We start from the raw sequence: 16,986 nt of genomic DNA, 5'->3' as shown, positions 1-16,986 counted from the left end.
TATCAGCAAAGTCGAACAAAATTGGACCAAAGATCACAAGCTACGTTTTAAAGAGTTTTCACCACTGCAAGAAAGGTCCAAATGTAATTGAACACATTCTAAAATAATCCACAGAGAAATCATATTTTGAATAAAATATATGCCGATTGTACAGCTTATGAAATTGGTCATGTGTCAATTTTATGTTATAATATTGTTGAAAGTTGAAAAGAAAATTGTCTGGCATTATGTTTATCATATATTTACGTATGTTTTTTAATAACTAAAAACAATATTTTCTAGTTGTGGAAACTATTCACTCACATTCAATGATCTAAAACAGGACACTTGCTCAAAAAGGTCTACATTGCAAATCCTGACAAGTCCACATGACATTTGTTTTCAGAAGTCAGGTTTATAAACATGTCATAAACATGTTAGAATCAGAACATTTTCAGGAGAGCTTTTTGAAAATTGAATTTATTGAAAATGATCATTGAAAAATGTCAGGCCAGTGAGCCTTTTGGAATGTTATCTTTTGATGAGAGATAATGGTCATTATGTTGATATCCATTGAAGAGATCATAACAACTGCAAAATTCTGATTTTTTAAATATTTTATTGATTCAATTCAAAAGCATATCATATTGATTGTTACAAGATATGAAACGTACATGCACACAGTCTCAAAACATAAAAAATGTGTATTAGAAAATGTTTCATACAGTGAAATAAAAATCAGTCTTCATGTGAAACGCTGTTCTCTTGTTTCTTCTGTGTGTCGGTGATGCTTCCCTCTGTCTTTGACAGGAATTGTGGGGTTTCCACATCCAGGCTACAGTTGATGGGAACCACTCTCTCTGCCACCTCCTTCTCACCAGATAATGGATTCTTTGGTGCCTGAATGTGGAGCTTCCCATCATGTGCCAGGGAACAGGTGACTGTCTCAGGATTCACCCCTTCAGGCAGATATAACTCTTGTCTGAACTCTTGGCATCTGTAAGAGTAGGAGCCTTCCCCATCATCTAGCTTCTTCTCTGTTTTCCCACTGACTTTCAGCTTCCTGCCCACCTGCTTGACAGACAGCTCCTCTGGGGAAAAGTCTTTAGCGTCCAGTGTCAGGGCAAAGCTCTCTCCCTCTTTATCCAGCTTGTAGGAGACTGGTTGGATGGTCAAAGAGGATGGGACATTGTCCAACTCTTCAAAGATGTGCTGCTGGAGTTTTGCCATCAGATCCAGACTGCTCTTGACTTCTAGCAGGTTTCTCTGCAGTAGATCCCGCTGGCTGAGAAGAGGTCGGACCTCTGGCCATAGACTGCGCACAGGCCAGTAGAAGTCCATCAATGGGCTGAGGGAAGACTGGAATCCTCGGGAACACAGCATCTTCAGTCAATGTTGAGTGTTGAGTCTTGTGTGTTCAGTGTTGGATGTATTGGTTTCTGTCTCGGCAGAGGGAGTTTCACAGCTTTTATATGCTGCCACTTGGAGCTCCAGTGTCTTCAGGACCTTTCCTGTCATTGCCACAGTTCTCCACTGGGTGACACACTGCAGGGAAGTGGTGACGTCACTCCAGCCAGCTTCTAAATCAGGTAGTTCAGTAACAAGCTGGATGGAGTCCACAGTCCTGAGATATTAGTGGTGCTGTACTTAAAGCAGGTCACCTTTTATTGGTTTCACTGATGAATGATTCACATAACTTAAATATATTTATGACTTTTAAAAGTATTTTGAACCATATTGCTTTTCACATTTACAGCGTTGATGGATCATTAGCTATGCATATTCTGTAACATGCAATAGTATCAGCAAAGTGGAACAAAATTGGACCAAAGATCACAAGCTACGTTTTAAAGAGTTTTCACCACAGGCGTCACTGCAAGAAAGGTCCAAATGTAATTGAACACATTCTAAAATAATCCACTGAGAAATCATATTTTGAATAAAATAAATGCCGATTGTACAGCGTTATGAAATTGGTCATGTGTCAATTTTATGTTATAATATTGTTGAAAGTTGAAAAGAAAATTGTCTGGCATTATGTTTATCATATATTTACGTATGTTTTTTAATAACTAAAAACAATATTTTCTAGTTGTGGAAACTATTCACTCACATTCAATGATCTAAAACAGGACACTGCTCAAAAAGGTCTACATTGCAAATCCTGACAAGTCCACATGACATTTGTTTTCAGAAGTCAGGTTTATAAACATGTCATAAACATGTTAGAATCAGAACATTTTCAGGAGAGCTTTTTGAAAATTGAATTTATTGAAAATGATCATTGAAAAATTTCAGGCCAGTGAGCCTTTTGGAAAGTTAACTTTTGATGAGAGATAATGGTCATTATGTTGATATCCATTGAAGAGATCATAACAACTGCAAAATTCTGATTTTTTAAAATATTTTATTGATTCAATTAAAAAGCATATCATATTGATTGTTACAAGATATGAAACGTACATGCACACAGTCTCAAAACATAAAAAATATGTATTAGAAAATGTTTCATACAGTGAAATAAAAATCAGTCTTCATGTGAAACGCTGTTCTCTTGTTTCTTCTGTGTGTCGGTGATGCTTCCCTCTGTCTTTGTCAGGAATTGTGGGGTTTCCACATCCAGGCTACAGTTGATGGGAACCACTCTCTCTGCCACCTCCTCCTCACCAGATAATGGATTCTTTGGTGCCTGAATGTGGAGCTTCCCATCATGTGCCAGGGAACAGGTGACTGTCTCAGGATTCACCCCTTCAGGCAGATATAACTCTTGTCTGAACTCTTGGCATCTATAAGAGTAGGAGCCTTCCCCATCATCTAGCTTCTTCTCTGTTTTCCCACTGACTTTCAGCTTCCTGCCCACCTGCTTGACAGACAGCTCCTCTGGGGAAAAGTCTTTAGCGTCCAGTGTCAGGGCAAAGCTCTCTCCCTCTTTATCCAGCTTGTAGGAGACTGGTTGGATGGTCAAAGAGGATGGGACATTGTCCAACTCTTCAAAGATGTGCTGCTGGAGTTTTGCCATCAGATCCAGACTGCTCTTGACTTCTAGCAGGTTTCTCTGCAGTAGATCCCGCTGGCTGAGAAGAGGTCGGACCTCTGGCCATAGACTGCGCACAGGCCAGTAGAAGTCCATCAATGGGCTGAGGGAAGACTGGAATCCTCGGGAACACAGCATCTTCAGTCAATGTTGAGTGTTGAGTCTTGTGTGTTCAGTGTTGGATGTATTGGTTTCTGTCTCGGCAGAGGGAGTTTCACAGCTTTTATATGCTGCCACTTGGAGCTCCAGTGTCTTCAGGAACTTTCCTGTCATTGCCACAGTTCTCCACTGGGTGACACACTGCAGGGAAGTGGTGACGTCACTCCAGCCAGCTTCTAAATCAGGTAGTTCAGTAACAAGCTGGATGGAGTCCACAGTCCTGAGATATTAGTGGTGCTGTACTTAAAGCAGGTCACCTTTTATTGGTTTCACTGATGAATGATTCACTTAACTTAAATATATTTATGACTTTTAAAAGTATTTTGAACCATATTGCTTTTCACATTTACAGCATTGATGGATCATTAGCAATGCATATTCTGTAACATGCAATAGTATCAGCAAAGTCGAACAAAATTGGACCAAAGATCACAAGCTACGTTTTAAAGAGTTTTCACCACTGCAAGAAAGGTCCAAATGTAATTGAACACATTCTAAAATAATCCACAGAGAAATCATATTTTGAATAAAATATATGCCGATTGTACAGCTTATGAAATTGGTCATGTGTCAATTTTATGTTATAATATTGTTGAAAGTTGAAAAGAAAATTGTCTGGCATTATGTTTATCATATATTTACGTATGTTTTTTAATAACTAAAAACAATATTTTCTAGTTGTGGAAACTATTCACTCACATTCAATGATCTAAAACAGGACACTTGCTCAAAAAGGTCTACATTGCAAATCCTGACAAGTCCACATGACATTTGTTTTCAGAAGTCAGGTTTATAAACATGTCATAAACATGTTAGAATCAGAACATTTTCAGGAGAGCTTTTTGAAAATTGAATTTATTGAAAATGATCATTGAAAAATGTCAGGCCAGTGAGCCTTTTGGAATGTTATCTTTTGATGAGAGATAATGGTCATTATGTTGATATCCATTGAAGAGATCATAACAACTGCAAAATTCTGATTTTTTAAATATTTTATTGATTCAATTCAAAAGCATATCATATTGATTGTTACAAGATATGAAACGTACATGCACACAGTCTCAAAACATAAAAAATGTGTATTAGAAAATGTTTCATACAGTGAAATAAAAATCAGTCTTCATGTGAAACGCTGTTCTCTTGTTTCTTCTGTGTGTCGGTGATGCTTCCCTCTGTCTTTGACAGGAATTGTGGGGTTTCCACATCCAGGCTACAGTTGATGGGAACCACTCTCTCTGCCACCTCCTTCTCACCAGATAATGGATTCTTTGGTGCCTGAATGTGGAGCTTCCCATCATGTGCCAGGGAACAGGTGACTGTCTCAGGATTCACCCCTTCAGGCAGATATAACTCTTGTCTGAACTCTTGGCATCTGTAAGAGTAGGAGCCTTCCCCATCATCTAGCTTCTTCTCTGTTTTCCCACTGACTTTCAGCTTCCTGCCCACCTGCTTGACAGACAGCTCCTCTGGGGAAAAGTCTTTAGCGTCCAGTGTCAGGGCAAAGCTCTCTCCCTCTTTATCCAGCTTGTAGGAGACTGGTTGGATGGTCAAAGAGGATGGGACATTGTCCAACTCTTCAAAGATGTGCTGCTGGAGTTTTGCCATCAGATCCAGACTGCTCTTGACTTCTAGCAGGTTTCTCTGCAGTAGATCCCGCTGGCTGAGAAGAGGTCGGACCTCTGGCCATAGACTGCGCACAGGCCAGTAGAAGTCCATCAATGGGCTGAGGGAAGACTGGAATCCTCGGGAACACAGCATCTTCAGTCAATGTTGAGTGTTGAGTCTTGTGTGTTCAGTGTTGGATGTATTGGTTTCTGTCTCGGCAGAGGGAGTTTCACAGCTTTTATATGCTGCCACTTGGAGCTCCAGTGTCTTCAGGAACTTTCCTGTCATTGCCACAGTTCTCCACTGGGTGACACACTGCAGGGAAGTGGTGACGTCACTCCAGCCAGCTTCTAAATCAGGTAGTTCAGTAACAAGCTGGATGGAGTCCACAGTCCTGAGATATTAGTGGTGCTGTACTTAAAGCAGGTCACCTTTTATTGGTTTCACTGATGAATGATTCACTTAACTTAAATATATTTATGACTTTTAAAAGTATTTTGAACCATATTGCTTTTCACATTTACAGCATTGATGGATCATTAGAACAGGACCTTTCTTGTCATTGCCATAGTTCTCCACTAGGTGACACACTGAAGGGACGTGGTGACGTCACTCCAGCCCACTTCTCAATCAGGAAGTTCAGGACCAAGCCCAATTTATTCCACATTCATCAGGACTTCGTCCTGCTGTGCTTAACGCTGCTATGTTTTCAATGATATCAATAGACTAAGCTGTCCTCTTTATTGTCATTCAACATAGTGAAAAGTGAACATAATAGAACATGAGTGAAAGTCAGTTTTAATCAAGTGAAAGTGTGTTTATCATTATGTTAGAAAAAGGTGTTTTCGCCCTGAATTTGGAAGTTATCCAAGCATTGATGATACAAATATGTATTTGCAGAATTCTAAAATAAACTTTTATCTATTCAGATTCTTCAATGCCTTAGCCTAAATTGCTGAACTAGATTAGCTAAATCTAGCCATGGTTAATATATATATATATATATATGCATATGTATAAAAATAGATTGTAACTTCTCTTTTTGTTCAAAGCATATTCCTGTACACAGTCTGTCCCCGCCCCTTGACTCCCACCAGAGCTCCTTCCCCTCCCACCTCAACCAAACTCAGACACATCTACAGAACCTTACTACAGAAGTTACGACAGCTGCGACCATGGAGACCATGGAGAGGGGTTCAGAAGTGACCTGTTTTTCCATCAATCTGTTCACGGTGAATGAGGACCAGGTCCAGGGAGAGATACAGGTGGCTAAACAGAGGCAACACCAAGGCCTTTCTCTACAGTTGAGCACAGGGCTGGAGGAGACAGAGCTCACTATTCAGGATGGTAAGTACACATGCAAGAAATAAGAACAAGCTAACATATCAAATTACAGTTTTTTTTTATCACACTAGCTCTTTCCATATGAGTACAACCAAGAAGAAATAGTGATGATGCTCTCTTTATTTCTGAATAAAATTGCCAATAGCTTTTTTCCCTAAAGATTAAAAAAGAAATGTATTGCCCTCTCTCTGGTCTATGAGAAGTCCATGTATGTGTATGTGTGTGGAGTGTATGATATTTTCCTACAGTCTTTCCCATGTGGCAATTTTACTTCTTTCTGTGTGGTCGCTGGACAGGCAGTGCTGAAAGGTCTGTGAGATTTACTACCCAGTTGTGTGCACCCTGTGTGTGAGTGTGTGTGTGTGTGCGCGCGCGTACGTACGTGCGTGCGTGTGTGTGCGTGTGAAGTCAAATCAAATCTAATTGTATTTGTCACACGTGCAGTATAGGTGTAGACTTGATCGTGAAATGCTTACTGACGAGCCCTTTCCCAACAATGCAGAGTTAAAAAAGCAAATGAACAAATAAAAATAGAAAACACAACAAATAACAACAATGTAGCTCTATACAAGGAGTTCCTGCACCGAGTCAATGTGCAGCTGCACGAGGTAGTTGAGGTAACATGTCGGTAGGGGTAAAAACTAACCGATCAGGATAGATAATAGTAGCAGCAGCGTATGTTGAGAGTGTGCAAATGTTTGTATGTGTGTATGTGAGGCGTCAATATGCATGCGTGCGCGCGTGTGTGTGTGTGTGTGTGTGTGTGTGTGTGTGTGTGTGTGTGTGTGTGTGTGTGTGTGTGTGTGTGTGTGTGTGTGTGTGTGTGTGTGTGTGTGTGTGTGTGTGTGCGTGTCTGACTCCGTTGTTATGGAGTTCTACTGGACAGTATGTACCTAGACTGTGTTTTCCTATACTATACGGTACAGTGGGCCTTACTGCTATATCTCTCTGCCTGCTGGTGCACAGGATCAGATAGGGCCGCTACACATTAGTAGCCTCGTGCTGCCAGAGTATGCTGAAGGATTTCTTAGGTTAATGTCTGACATTGTTATTTATGGTTCCTTTACTGATACGTTTGCAAAAGGCCAAGAACAAATGAATGGACTTGGGGTAGATAACTCAGAGGAACAGCCCCCTTGATAATGGATGACACAGAGTACAGAGATCTTGTATTTGGGTGTATTTGAATTAACTGTCTGTTGTGTTTTTTTCTTTTGCAGGTGATGGGGTCTGTGTTTTCAAATTCACAGTCACCAGGGAAACAGACTGTTGTCGGGTGGGCACCCAATCTTTCCTCATAACCGTTGGCTGCCTGAGCGTTCTCTTGCAGTTCAGAACACAGAGTGGTAAGGGCACACATGAAACGACTCACGTTAGCTAAGGTGGGAGCCTCCTTTACACCGTCAAAAATAGTTTTCATGCATAAAGTCCGTTGTTTTCTGACCCCAGAGTTTCAGGAGTTCCACATACAGCTGAGAAGAGAAGAGAAGTCAGCAGAAAGGCAACAATCCGTGTTTGACCAGAGAACTGAAGACTCCTCAGCCCTGCAGTACTTCCAGGTAGTTTTACTGTACCCGTCAACTCGGCCCGCAGAGAGACAAACTGGTGGTGTACTAGGTTGTGAATGAACCTCGTCCTCCCTTCTTCTGTAGTTTTATGGCTGTCTATCACAACAACAGAATATGCTGCAGGATTATTTGAGGACAGCCACGTATCAAAAGGCCATACTGCTAAACGAGATGGACTTCAAGGACAAGGTAAGAGTGGAACCACATAACCAAAACCACACGTATCCATTGAACCTGATCATGTCTTACATTTTGTCTGTTACTGCATGCGGATGTAATGTCTGGCTCCTTCCTGTACCCAGATAGTACTTGATGTTGGCAGTGGATCAGGGATCCTGTCTTTCTTCGCCATCCAGGCAGGAGCGAAGAGGGTATATGCTGTGGAGGCCAGCCCTGTAGCCAAATTTGCAGAGGTAAAGGCATCTCTTTTACCGTTCAACCTTACGGCCTACTCTGGCAGCATCTGATTGTTTTCCTATCAACCTTCCAGGAAATGTGAAAGCTCATCTTAAACGAGCATCCTTTTGCACTTTAACATGCGCTATCTGGCATTTTAAATCTATAGCACCAGAGTTCTTAATAATTGCTCAAATGTGTGTGTTGTATGATGAATAGGTAGTTACTTCAGTAACGTCATTGGTCTGTTGAGATGATTGAACGTTCTATGCTGCTTTGAAATCTGATTTATGTTTCTGCTGTTTTAGCAGCTTAAACCACTTACGCCTAGAATGAGAAGGAAAACCTTACGGCTTTGACCAGTGAATAAAGGCATTTGTATTGCTTGGCCCGAAACACCCCGGGTAAAGATGATGAATCACTTATCACAGCCCTAATCACCTGTGTTGTCAACACATCTAGCTCAAACCTCATGGTGTCTACATGGAGCCAAGGACAAAGCCTTGATGAAAACCGCACAACCCTGGAAATGCTATCTCAGCGAAAGTCACACCTCCAGAACAGAACAGCCCCCATAAAACGGACCTCGTGCTTCACACACAGAGCATGACATTCTGAGGGTGTAATGATTTGAGGCAGCTCTTGGCCCAGAAACCAGCTTGAGGGTGAAGGAAACATATTTTCATGGATGGATGGCCTCTAGCTTAACAGTCAGGCATAGTTCTCCCTGTTCTATTTCTACTCTACTGGTGCTTGTTTCTAGACTGCAACCAGATGTGTCCCTTCATATTTCTTTCCTTCCACATTGCAGCTTATCTGCCAATAGCCGAACCGTATACTCAGTTGGACAAAATGGTGGACCTCCATAATGTATTCCTGTTGGGGTGGTTGCATGGTCTCTCTGAGCAGGCTGAGTCCCTATCATACTGTAGGCCTACACTGAGGTCTATATAAACAGTGTGAGCCAGATCCTGGGACCACCCCTGTGGACGCCTGGCCAGCGTCAGTGTGCACGTGCATGTGCATGGGTCACTGCCTCACAAGAACGCTCCACAGGCCAAGGTCTGGATTAAACAGGAAGGGTGCTCTGCCACGGTGTGGGATGATGACCTACGCAGACAGCAAGAGAAAACCAACCAGTGTGGACAATGTCCTTTTGAAACAATATTATGAGGGGCTCCGTCACACTCCCAGTCAGAGGGTCTTGCCTGGCCAGCATGACCTGGTTTATGTTTTTAATACACCATATGCTTCAGTCTCTCAGTAATCGAAGACCCAGCAGTCTGTTCCTCTCACTCAGTGTGCATGGAGAGCATTTCCATGTAAAAGGACCCATGAGCATCAACATGTGAATTTCATAGGAGCATATCAAATTGTGTGTCAAATGAAAGCTAAGAGTCTATATTTGGGGGAAATGAAGGCATATATACATTTCTCTACCATTTGCCATCCTAAAAATCTGGACTAACAAACTGATGGAAAGGGTTCTTAGACCACAACATCAACCAGTAAAAGGTATGAGAAATATGTCAGAACACAATGTTGAAGTAAAGACCCCTGCCAACTAATATCAATACGTTTTGGATAAATGATTTGCTTTGAAAAACGTTGTGCCTTGCGATTCCGTTACCAAAACCCCACATATCTTTAAGAGATGTTTTAATGTCTCTCATGAGGAGGGACGATAGTGAAAGTTCACAGAAGTAACAAGTAAAGGTAGACCTACCAATTAGTTACTGTGTAGTGTTTTTACTAATATCAAGTTTGTTATGAATTATTAAGTGATTAAAACTCTGAATTCTGTTACCAAATCAGAATTACTGCAATTGAATTGTCTACAATGGGAAATCATAGTAGTCACAAATCACAGTTGGGTTCACCTGCTACTGTCCTCCCTTCCTCTGGCATTCTGTTATGTTCAGCTCACTACTGTTTTTAAAACAGTGTTAAAACAGTCTGGACAACCCCTCTCTCTCTCTCTCTCGCTCTCTCTCTGTCTCTCTCCAGTGAATGTCTCCTCTCCCGGATCTTAGTGAAACCTACCATGACACCTACCACCTACCCTCCTTCCATTTACTGTAACAAGCCTCCCAACCCACTGAGCAGACGTAGTCCACATAGAAAACTGAGGGAGATTTTACCGTAATTCTGTGGCCAAATTTAGCATCTGCACAGTTCTTCCAGTAAATGTGTTTTTGTGAAATGTTCTGTGCAAATTGTTCAAAGTAGTTATTGTGCACAAAGTTGTATGGTTTGATAACTGTTTAAATCAATTGTTTTGTTTGGCATACATTTTAAAGTGAAAAATCGGGGTCGAAGCGTAATTCCGTTACCATGGAATTGCCCTGGAGCAGCAGCCCAGCAGCTCTGGCATCATTAAAGTAGAACTCCCTGTTTACACAGCAGGGAAGTGTAATGTACCAGAGCACTTCATGGGAGAGTTTGCATGCACGAGGGTTTACCAAAACACAATTTGTCAACAGCTAATTATTTCTTGCTAATTTTAGACAGCAGATGAATGCAATTTCAGGTGAAGAAACAAGCTACAAACACCCTTGATCCAAGACATCTGCTCTCAAATGTACTACACATGTCATCATCAAAGCCTTAGACGTGCAGTGGTGCATCAGTAAGATTGGACCCTATCTGACTCAAAAAACAAATGTCATATTTGGGGGGGACAGCAATGTTTTGTGTTTTCCCTTCAGATGCTTGTAAAGAGCAATAGTCTGTCAGATAGGATCATAGTCCTGGCTGGAAAGATTGAGGAGGTGTCGTGCCCTGAGCAGGTGGACGTGATCATCTCAGAGCCCATTGGCTACATGCTGCTGAACGAGAGGATGCTGGAGAGCTACCTCCACTCCAGGAAGTGGCTTAAACCCAAGGGTCAGTTGAATTCCAACAGAGGCTATTTTCCATGCTGTGATTGATCTGTTGATAGTTTTGTTCAGCTAATGTTACACAAAACATATCTCTCTTCTACCTATTCAGGTATGATGTTCCCAACCTGTAGTGACATGCACCTCGCTCCCTTCACTGATGAGCAGCTCTACATCGAGCACTATGGACGCTCTAGCTTCTGGTGAGAGAATAAACACAATGTTTCAGAATCTGTCTTGTGTCATTCCGGCACCACAAGGTGGAGGTTGAACTCAAATAAATGTTCTTATTAGTTTTGTATTCTGGATTATTGCTGCTTTCCATAGGGGGTTTCACAGTTGGCATCAGTGCTAACTTAACTCGTACTTAACTGTGACAGCGGTGTGTGTGTGGCTGCCATGAAAACACAGTGAATTGCTGTATGGGATGAGCTCATAGTGCTCTCCTCCCCCCTCTCTCCTCTCCTTCTGGGGAGAAGCAGAGCAGAGCAGAGCAGGATGCCAGTGCGTTAACAGACCATGATTGACCCCGCCTCACACCCCCACAAAGCCTCTCAGTCTGGGCCTGGCCCTGCCTGACGCTCCCCTCCCCTCCATCTCCATGAGTCTCTGTGACTGTTTACAGCTGTGTCCATGAGGGTTTATTTGACATCCCCCCACAGAGGCCCGGGCAGGCTGTGGGGCTACGCAACATGCCAGGAGGCTAATCGGCCCCCCACCCACCCGCAGCTCCAGGTCCGACTGGCACTGGGCTGTGACCCCAGTCAAGCGGGTTTCCTGTCAACGTAAAACGCTCCAGTTCAGTCCAAACCTGACTCACACATACCCTCTCGAACCCCCTCTACTCAGATAACTGTCCTCACACTGCCAGTGGCAGAAGACACAGAGACATAGAGAGAAATGTAAAGAAAATATCTGCTGTTCAAATATTGTTGGTTAGAGATAGGGCAATATGTCTTTGCCTGTAGTTTTCCTCCCTCACTACACTCAACACATGACCGCAGATGCTATGCTTACATGGAGATACCGGATAGATGTTGCAATGCTCCTCTGTGAACCCTCTGCCTTCCCTCTCACTTACACACCTACACTTTATGACCAAAAGTATGTGGACATCTGCTAGTCGAACATCTCATTCCAAAATCTTTGGCATTAATATGGAGTTGCCCCCCCCCTTTGCTGCTATAACAGCCTCCACTCTTCTGGGAAGGTTTTCCACTAGATGTTGGAACATTGCTGCGGGGACTTGCTTCCATTCAGCCACAAGAGCATTAGTGAGGTCGGGCACTGATTTTGGACGATTAGGCCTGGCTTGCAGTCAGCATTCTAATTCATCCCAAAGGTGTTCGATGGGGTTGAGGTCAGGGCTGGCCAGTCAAGTTCTTCCACGCCGATCTCAACAAACCATTTCTGTATGGACCTCACTTTGTGCACAGGGGCATTGTCATGCTGAAACAGGAAATGGCCTTTCCCAAACTGTTACCACAAAGTTGGAAGCATAGAATTGTCTAGAATTTCATTGTGTGCTGTAGCGTTGAGATTTCCCTTCACTGGAACTAAGGGGCCTAGCCCGGACCATGAAAAACAGCCCCAGATAATTTGTCCTCCTCCACCAGACTTTACAGTTAGCACTATGCATTTGGGCAGGTAGGGTTCTCCTGGCACCCGCCAAACACAGATTTGTTCGTCGGACTACCAGATGATGTAGCGCTATTCATAACTCCAGAGAACACGTTTCCACTGCTCCAGAGTCCAATGGCGGCAAGCTTAACACCACTTAAGCCGACGCTTGTCATTGTGCATGGTAATCTTAGGCTTGTATGCGGCTGCTCGGCCATGGAAACCTATTTCTTGAAGCTCCTGAAGAACAGTTAGTGTGCTGACGTTGCTTCCAGAGGCCGTTTGGAACCCAGTAATGAGTGTTGCAACCTAGGAGAGATGATTTTTACGTGCTACGCTCTTCAGCACTCGGCGGTCCTGTTCTGTGAGCTTGTGTGGCCTACCACCTCACGGCTGAACCGTTGTTGCTCCTAGACATTTCCACTTCACAATAACAGCATTTACAGTTGACCGGGGCAGCTCTAGCAGGGCAGACATTTGACGAACTGACATGTTGGAAAGGTGGCATCCTATGATGGTGCCACATTGAAAGTCACTGAGCTCTTCGGTAAGGCCATTCTACTGCCAATGTTTGTCTATGGAGATTGCATGGCTGTGTGCTCGATTTTATACACCTGTTAGCAAAATGTGGCTGAAATAGCCGAATACACTAATTTTAAGGAGAGTCCACATACTTTTGAGGTTATATTGTATATCACCCGCACCAGTTCACTAGTGCTGACAGCATCCTCACCCAAGCTTGAACATACTGAAAAGGTTATTTGTGATAATCTAATGCACTTCATCTCACACACATCTTGTGTTTCACATGCAAGTCTTTTACACCACCCATTTATGGCCAGGAGAACATGGACACTGTGTTAACAACCCTCCAGGCAAGCTTCAATGCCATACAACTCTCCTTCCGTGGCCTCCAATTGCTCTTAAATACAAGTAAAACTAAATGCATGCTCTTCAACCGATCGCTACCTGCACCTACCCGCCTGTCCAACATCACTACTCTGGACGGCTCTGACTTAGAATACGTGGACAACTACAAATACTTAGGTTTCTGGTTAGACTGTAAACTCTCCTTCCAGACCCATATCAAACATCTCCAATCCAAAGTTAAATCTAGAATTGGCTTCCTATTTCGCAACAAAGCATCCTTCACTCATGCTGCCAAACATACCCTTGTAAAACTGACCATCCTACCAATCCTCGACTTTGGCGATGTCATTTACAAAATAGCCTCCAATACCCTACTCAACAAATTGGATGCAGTCTATCACAGTGCAATCCGTTTTATCACCAAAGCCCCATATACTACCCACCATTGCGACCTGTACGCTCTCGTTGGCTGGCCCTCGCTTCATACTCGTCGCCAAACCCACTGGCTCCATGTCATCTACAAGACCCTGCTAGGTAAAGTCCCCCCTTATCTCAGCTCGCTGGTCACCATAGCATCTCCCACCTGTAGCACACGCTCCAGCAGGTATATCTCTCTAGTCACCCCCAAAACCAATTCTTTCTTTGGCCGCCTCTCCTTCCAGTTCTCTGCTGCCAATGACTGGAACGAACTACAAAAATCTCTGAAACTGGAAACACTTATCTCCCTCACTAGCTTTAAGCACCAACTGTCAGAGCAGCTCACAGATTACTGCACCTGTACATAGCCCACCTATAATTTAGCCCAAACAACTACCTCTTTCCCAACTGTATTTAATTTTAATTTATTTATTTATTTTGCTCCTTTGCACCCCATTATTTTTTATTTCTACTTTGCACATTCTTCCATTGCAAAACTACCATTCCAGTATTTTACTTGCTATATTGTATTTACTTTGCCATCATGGCCTTTTTTGCCTTTACCTCCCTTCTCACCTCACATTGTATATAGACTTGTTTATACTGCATTATTGACTGTATGTTTGTTTTTACTCCATGTGTAACTCTGTGTCGTTTTATCTGTCGAACTGCTTTGCTTTATCTTGGCCAGGTCGCAATTGTAAATGAGAACTTGTTCTCAACTTGCCTACCTGGTTAAATAAAGGTAAAATAAAAATAAATAAATAAATTATAACAATACGGGACCAAAGACACTTCACCAAGATGGGACGTGCAATGAAATCAACGGTGTCATATATACACTTCACTTTTCCCCTTGAAGCTGTATAATGTTACAAGATAGTGGTCTGCACGCCTTTTCCAGCAAGAGGGCTATGGTGTAGTGTCAGTCTTTGATCCACTACTATGAGGGGATGACAAGCCTTTTCAGTTTTTAGGAATGCAGAAATCATTCTTAGCCTGGTGCTCATACATTTTACAGCATGAATTTCAGTTGTGTCTGCCTGGACAAGTTAGACTTAAGTGCAGAATCTTCTGATCTAATACATTATGTGCCTTGTTGTTCTGCCACACTCCGTTGCAGGCACCAGACCTGTTTCTATGGGGTTAACCTGAGTGGTCTTCACAGTTCTGCAGTTGATGAGTTTTTCAAACAGCCCATAGTTGTGAGTACCTCGGGTTCAATGAGGCTATAATTCCGTTCATGCTGATATATACTGTGAAATAATACAAAGATGTTCAATTTGCCTCATTGTCCTCATTTTGTTGTAGGACACATTTGAGATGTCGATTCTAATGGCAAAATCTGTCAAGCACTGCATCAATTTCATGGAGGCGAAAGAAGAGGACTTACATAGGTGATTGTCTAAGTCCTTTTTCAACAACAACACAAATGTAATTGCGCGGATCTTATTATGAGCTATGAAACTGTATTGGCAGATAAGAGAAAATCTGCGATAATGACAGCATGTCGCTGTAATAAACATTCCATTTCACTATGTCTTGCAGGATGGAGATTCCATTTGTGTTTAAACTGCTCCAGTCTGGACTGATCCATGGGCTGGCCTTCTGGTTTGACGTAGCATTTATAGGATCCAAGTAAGAACGCTTGGAGTGATGTTTTTCAATGATTTTCATTGTTAAAAAAAAAAAAAGTGTTGTCTCAGGCTCCAGGGGGTACAGTAGATATACTCTGTTCATTTGAGTCCTTTCTCTCTGCAGGATGACAGTGTGGCTGTCCACTGCTCCTAGTGAACCTCTGACTCACTGGTACCAGGTCCGCTGTCTCTTCCAGACCCCTCTGTTTGGCAAGGTGGGACAGACTCTGTCCGGATCTGTCCAGTTCATAGCCAACACAAGGTAAGCCGGAGAAGGACAGTGTCTGTAATATAGAAATGGAATGTGGGAAATGGAAACAATATTATACAGAGATTATATTGGTTGTTTTTGCTCTTCATCTCTACCAGGCAGAGCTACGACATTCACATCACAGCAGTCGTTGATCAGTCAGGCTTCAAATCTGGCAACAGTTTGGATCTAAAGAACCCTTTCTTCAGGTGAGCAGCTGCTGTTTGGTTCAACAGTGAAATTCAATGATGTCTTATTCTTCTATGTATGCAGATGTCTATAATGTTGGTCCATACCAGGTCCATAGCAGAAGCTTAAATTCTCTTCATATCCTTTCAATTAATACAGCTTTTGGCAGAAGCGAGTAGATATGGTAGTATTGTTATTTCCTACTTGCCTAATGTGCTCTGTAGTGTGCCTGGACTACACCTCTGTCTGTCTGCCTGTTTAGGGTACACAGTTGGCTGCTGGTGTAAGAACCTCCAGACAATGCAGGAGCAAAGAGTGTGGACAGACCCTTTACAGAGTAGAGTGTGGCACAAGCCCCGGGACTATAGGCTAGGTAAAGTACACCTGAACTGCCCTGCGGGGTCAGTAGTGTAGTCCATTACATATCCCCTTTGTAGGAAAGTTTATAGTTCCAACAGGAGTTTGACTTTGTTTGTTTAGCTAAAGATGCATTTTCTTTCCAAAGGTATGCCTGAAGTGATGATCACCGATCAAGTTCCAGGAGCCTTCATGTCCTTTGCTATAAAACTGTCCATGAAAGAACTTTGAATGTACATGAATATGTTTTTATTTTGCATAAACATATAGCCAACGCCGGCATTTCATGCATTATAGTGTACAGGGACATCAAGTGGATCTACAATAGTTATGCACTAAGAGAGATGCACGTGTATGTATTGTAAACCTGTAATACAATACCAATAAACTTGTGTTATCCGTAACAATAACCTCTCATTACTTCTCTAACCAACACATATCTGGTTCCATTTCGGTCCCTGGCTCGTTAGCTTTTACTTGGATTTGAAAATCATTGATTTGAAGGGACAGGTGGAAACAACATGCTGGTGAAGTGACTTTCTTGGGCTATTCAGGGGATAGATTGAGCCATGACTATACGTGACTTAGGCTACTTAGTTACTACAGTAAGTATCAGTTTTTATCTGTATACACATAGATATCATAAATGTAATATAATGATTTATCAGGTACAAAAACAAGC

General features: G+C 42.5%; 4 protein-coding genes across 6 annotated transcripts; 1 reads left to right on the top strand and 3 right to left on the bottom strand.

The window, feature by feature from the left end:
* Positions 1-578: 578 nt before the first annotated feature.
* Positions 579-1,442, bottom strand: LOC116356600 (heat shock protein 30-like). The gene has a single exon (XM_031802966.1). It carries the CDS (start codon positions 1,360-1,362, stop codon positions 718-720), a length of 645 nt encoding a protein of 214 aa, XP_031658826.1. The 5' UTR covers positions 1,363-1,442; the 3' UTR covers positions 579-717.
* Positions 1,443-2,366: 924 nt separating this feature from the next.
* LOC109868189 (heat shock protein 30) lies at positions 2,367-3,232 on the bottom strand. The gene has a single exon (XM_031802946.1). It carries the CDS (start codon positions 3,149-3,151, stop codon positions 2,507-2,509), a length of 645 nt encoding a protein of 214 aa, XP_031658806.1. The 5' UTR covers positions 3,152-3,232; the 3' UTR covers positions 2,367-2,506.
* Positions 3,233-4,146: 914 nt separating this feature from the next.
* Positions 4,147-5,011, bottom strand: LOC109868486 (heat shock protein 30). The gene has a single exon (XM_020458078.2). It carries the CDS (start codon positions 4,928-4,930, stop codon positions 4,286-4,288), a length of 645 nt encoding a protein of 214 aa, XP_020313667.2. The 5' UTR covers positions 4,931-5,011; the 3' UTR covers positions 4,147-4,285.
* An 886-nt stretch (positions 5,012-5,897) lies between these two features.
* Positions 5,898-16,714, top strand: carm1l (coactivator-associated arginine methyltransferase 1, like). 3 transcript variants are annotated; one of them, XR_002251857.2, is made up of 14 exons: positions 5,898-6,124; positions 7,342-7,467; positions 7,571-7,680; positions 7,774-7,878; positions 7,992-8,102; positions 10,794-10,971; positions 11,077-11,167; positions 14,995-15,076; positions 15,183-15,268; positions 15,420-15,509; positions 15,633-15,770; positions 15,878-15,967; positions 16,210-16,320; positions 16,453-16,708. XR_002251857.2 is itself a non-coding variant. In XM_020457194.2 (13 exons), exons 1-13 carry the CDS (start codon positions 5,953-5,955, stop codon positions 16,460-16,462), a joined length of 1,389 nt encoding a protein of 462 aa, XP_020312783.1. In that variant the 5' UTR covers positions 5,898-5,952; the 3' UTR covers positions 16,463-16,714. The 3 variants fall into 3 exon arrangements, 2 of the variants coding, with proteins under 2 accessions (XP_020312783.1, XP_020312784.1); XM_020457194.2 differs by lacking the exon at positions 16,210-16,320 and having other exon boundaries at positions 16,453-16,714; XM_020457195.2 differs by lacking the exons at positions 16,210-16,320; positions 16,453-16,708 and having other exon boundaries at positions 15,878-15,971.
* The last annotated feature ends 272 nt before the right edge of the window (positions 16,715-16,986 follow it).

This window comes from Oncorhynchus kisutch, linkage group LG23 (assembly GCF_002021735.2).
Source record: "Oncorhynchus kisutch isolate 150728-3 linkage group LG23, Okis_V2, whole genome shotgun sequence".
Taxonomy (NCBI): Eukaryota; Metazoa; Chordata; class Actinopteri; order Salmoniformes; family Salmonidae; genus Oncorhynchus; species Oncorhynchus kisutch.
The sequence above is the reverse complement of the archived record's forward strand: the minus strand, read 5'-3'. Positions and strand labels throughout refer to the sequence as shown.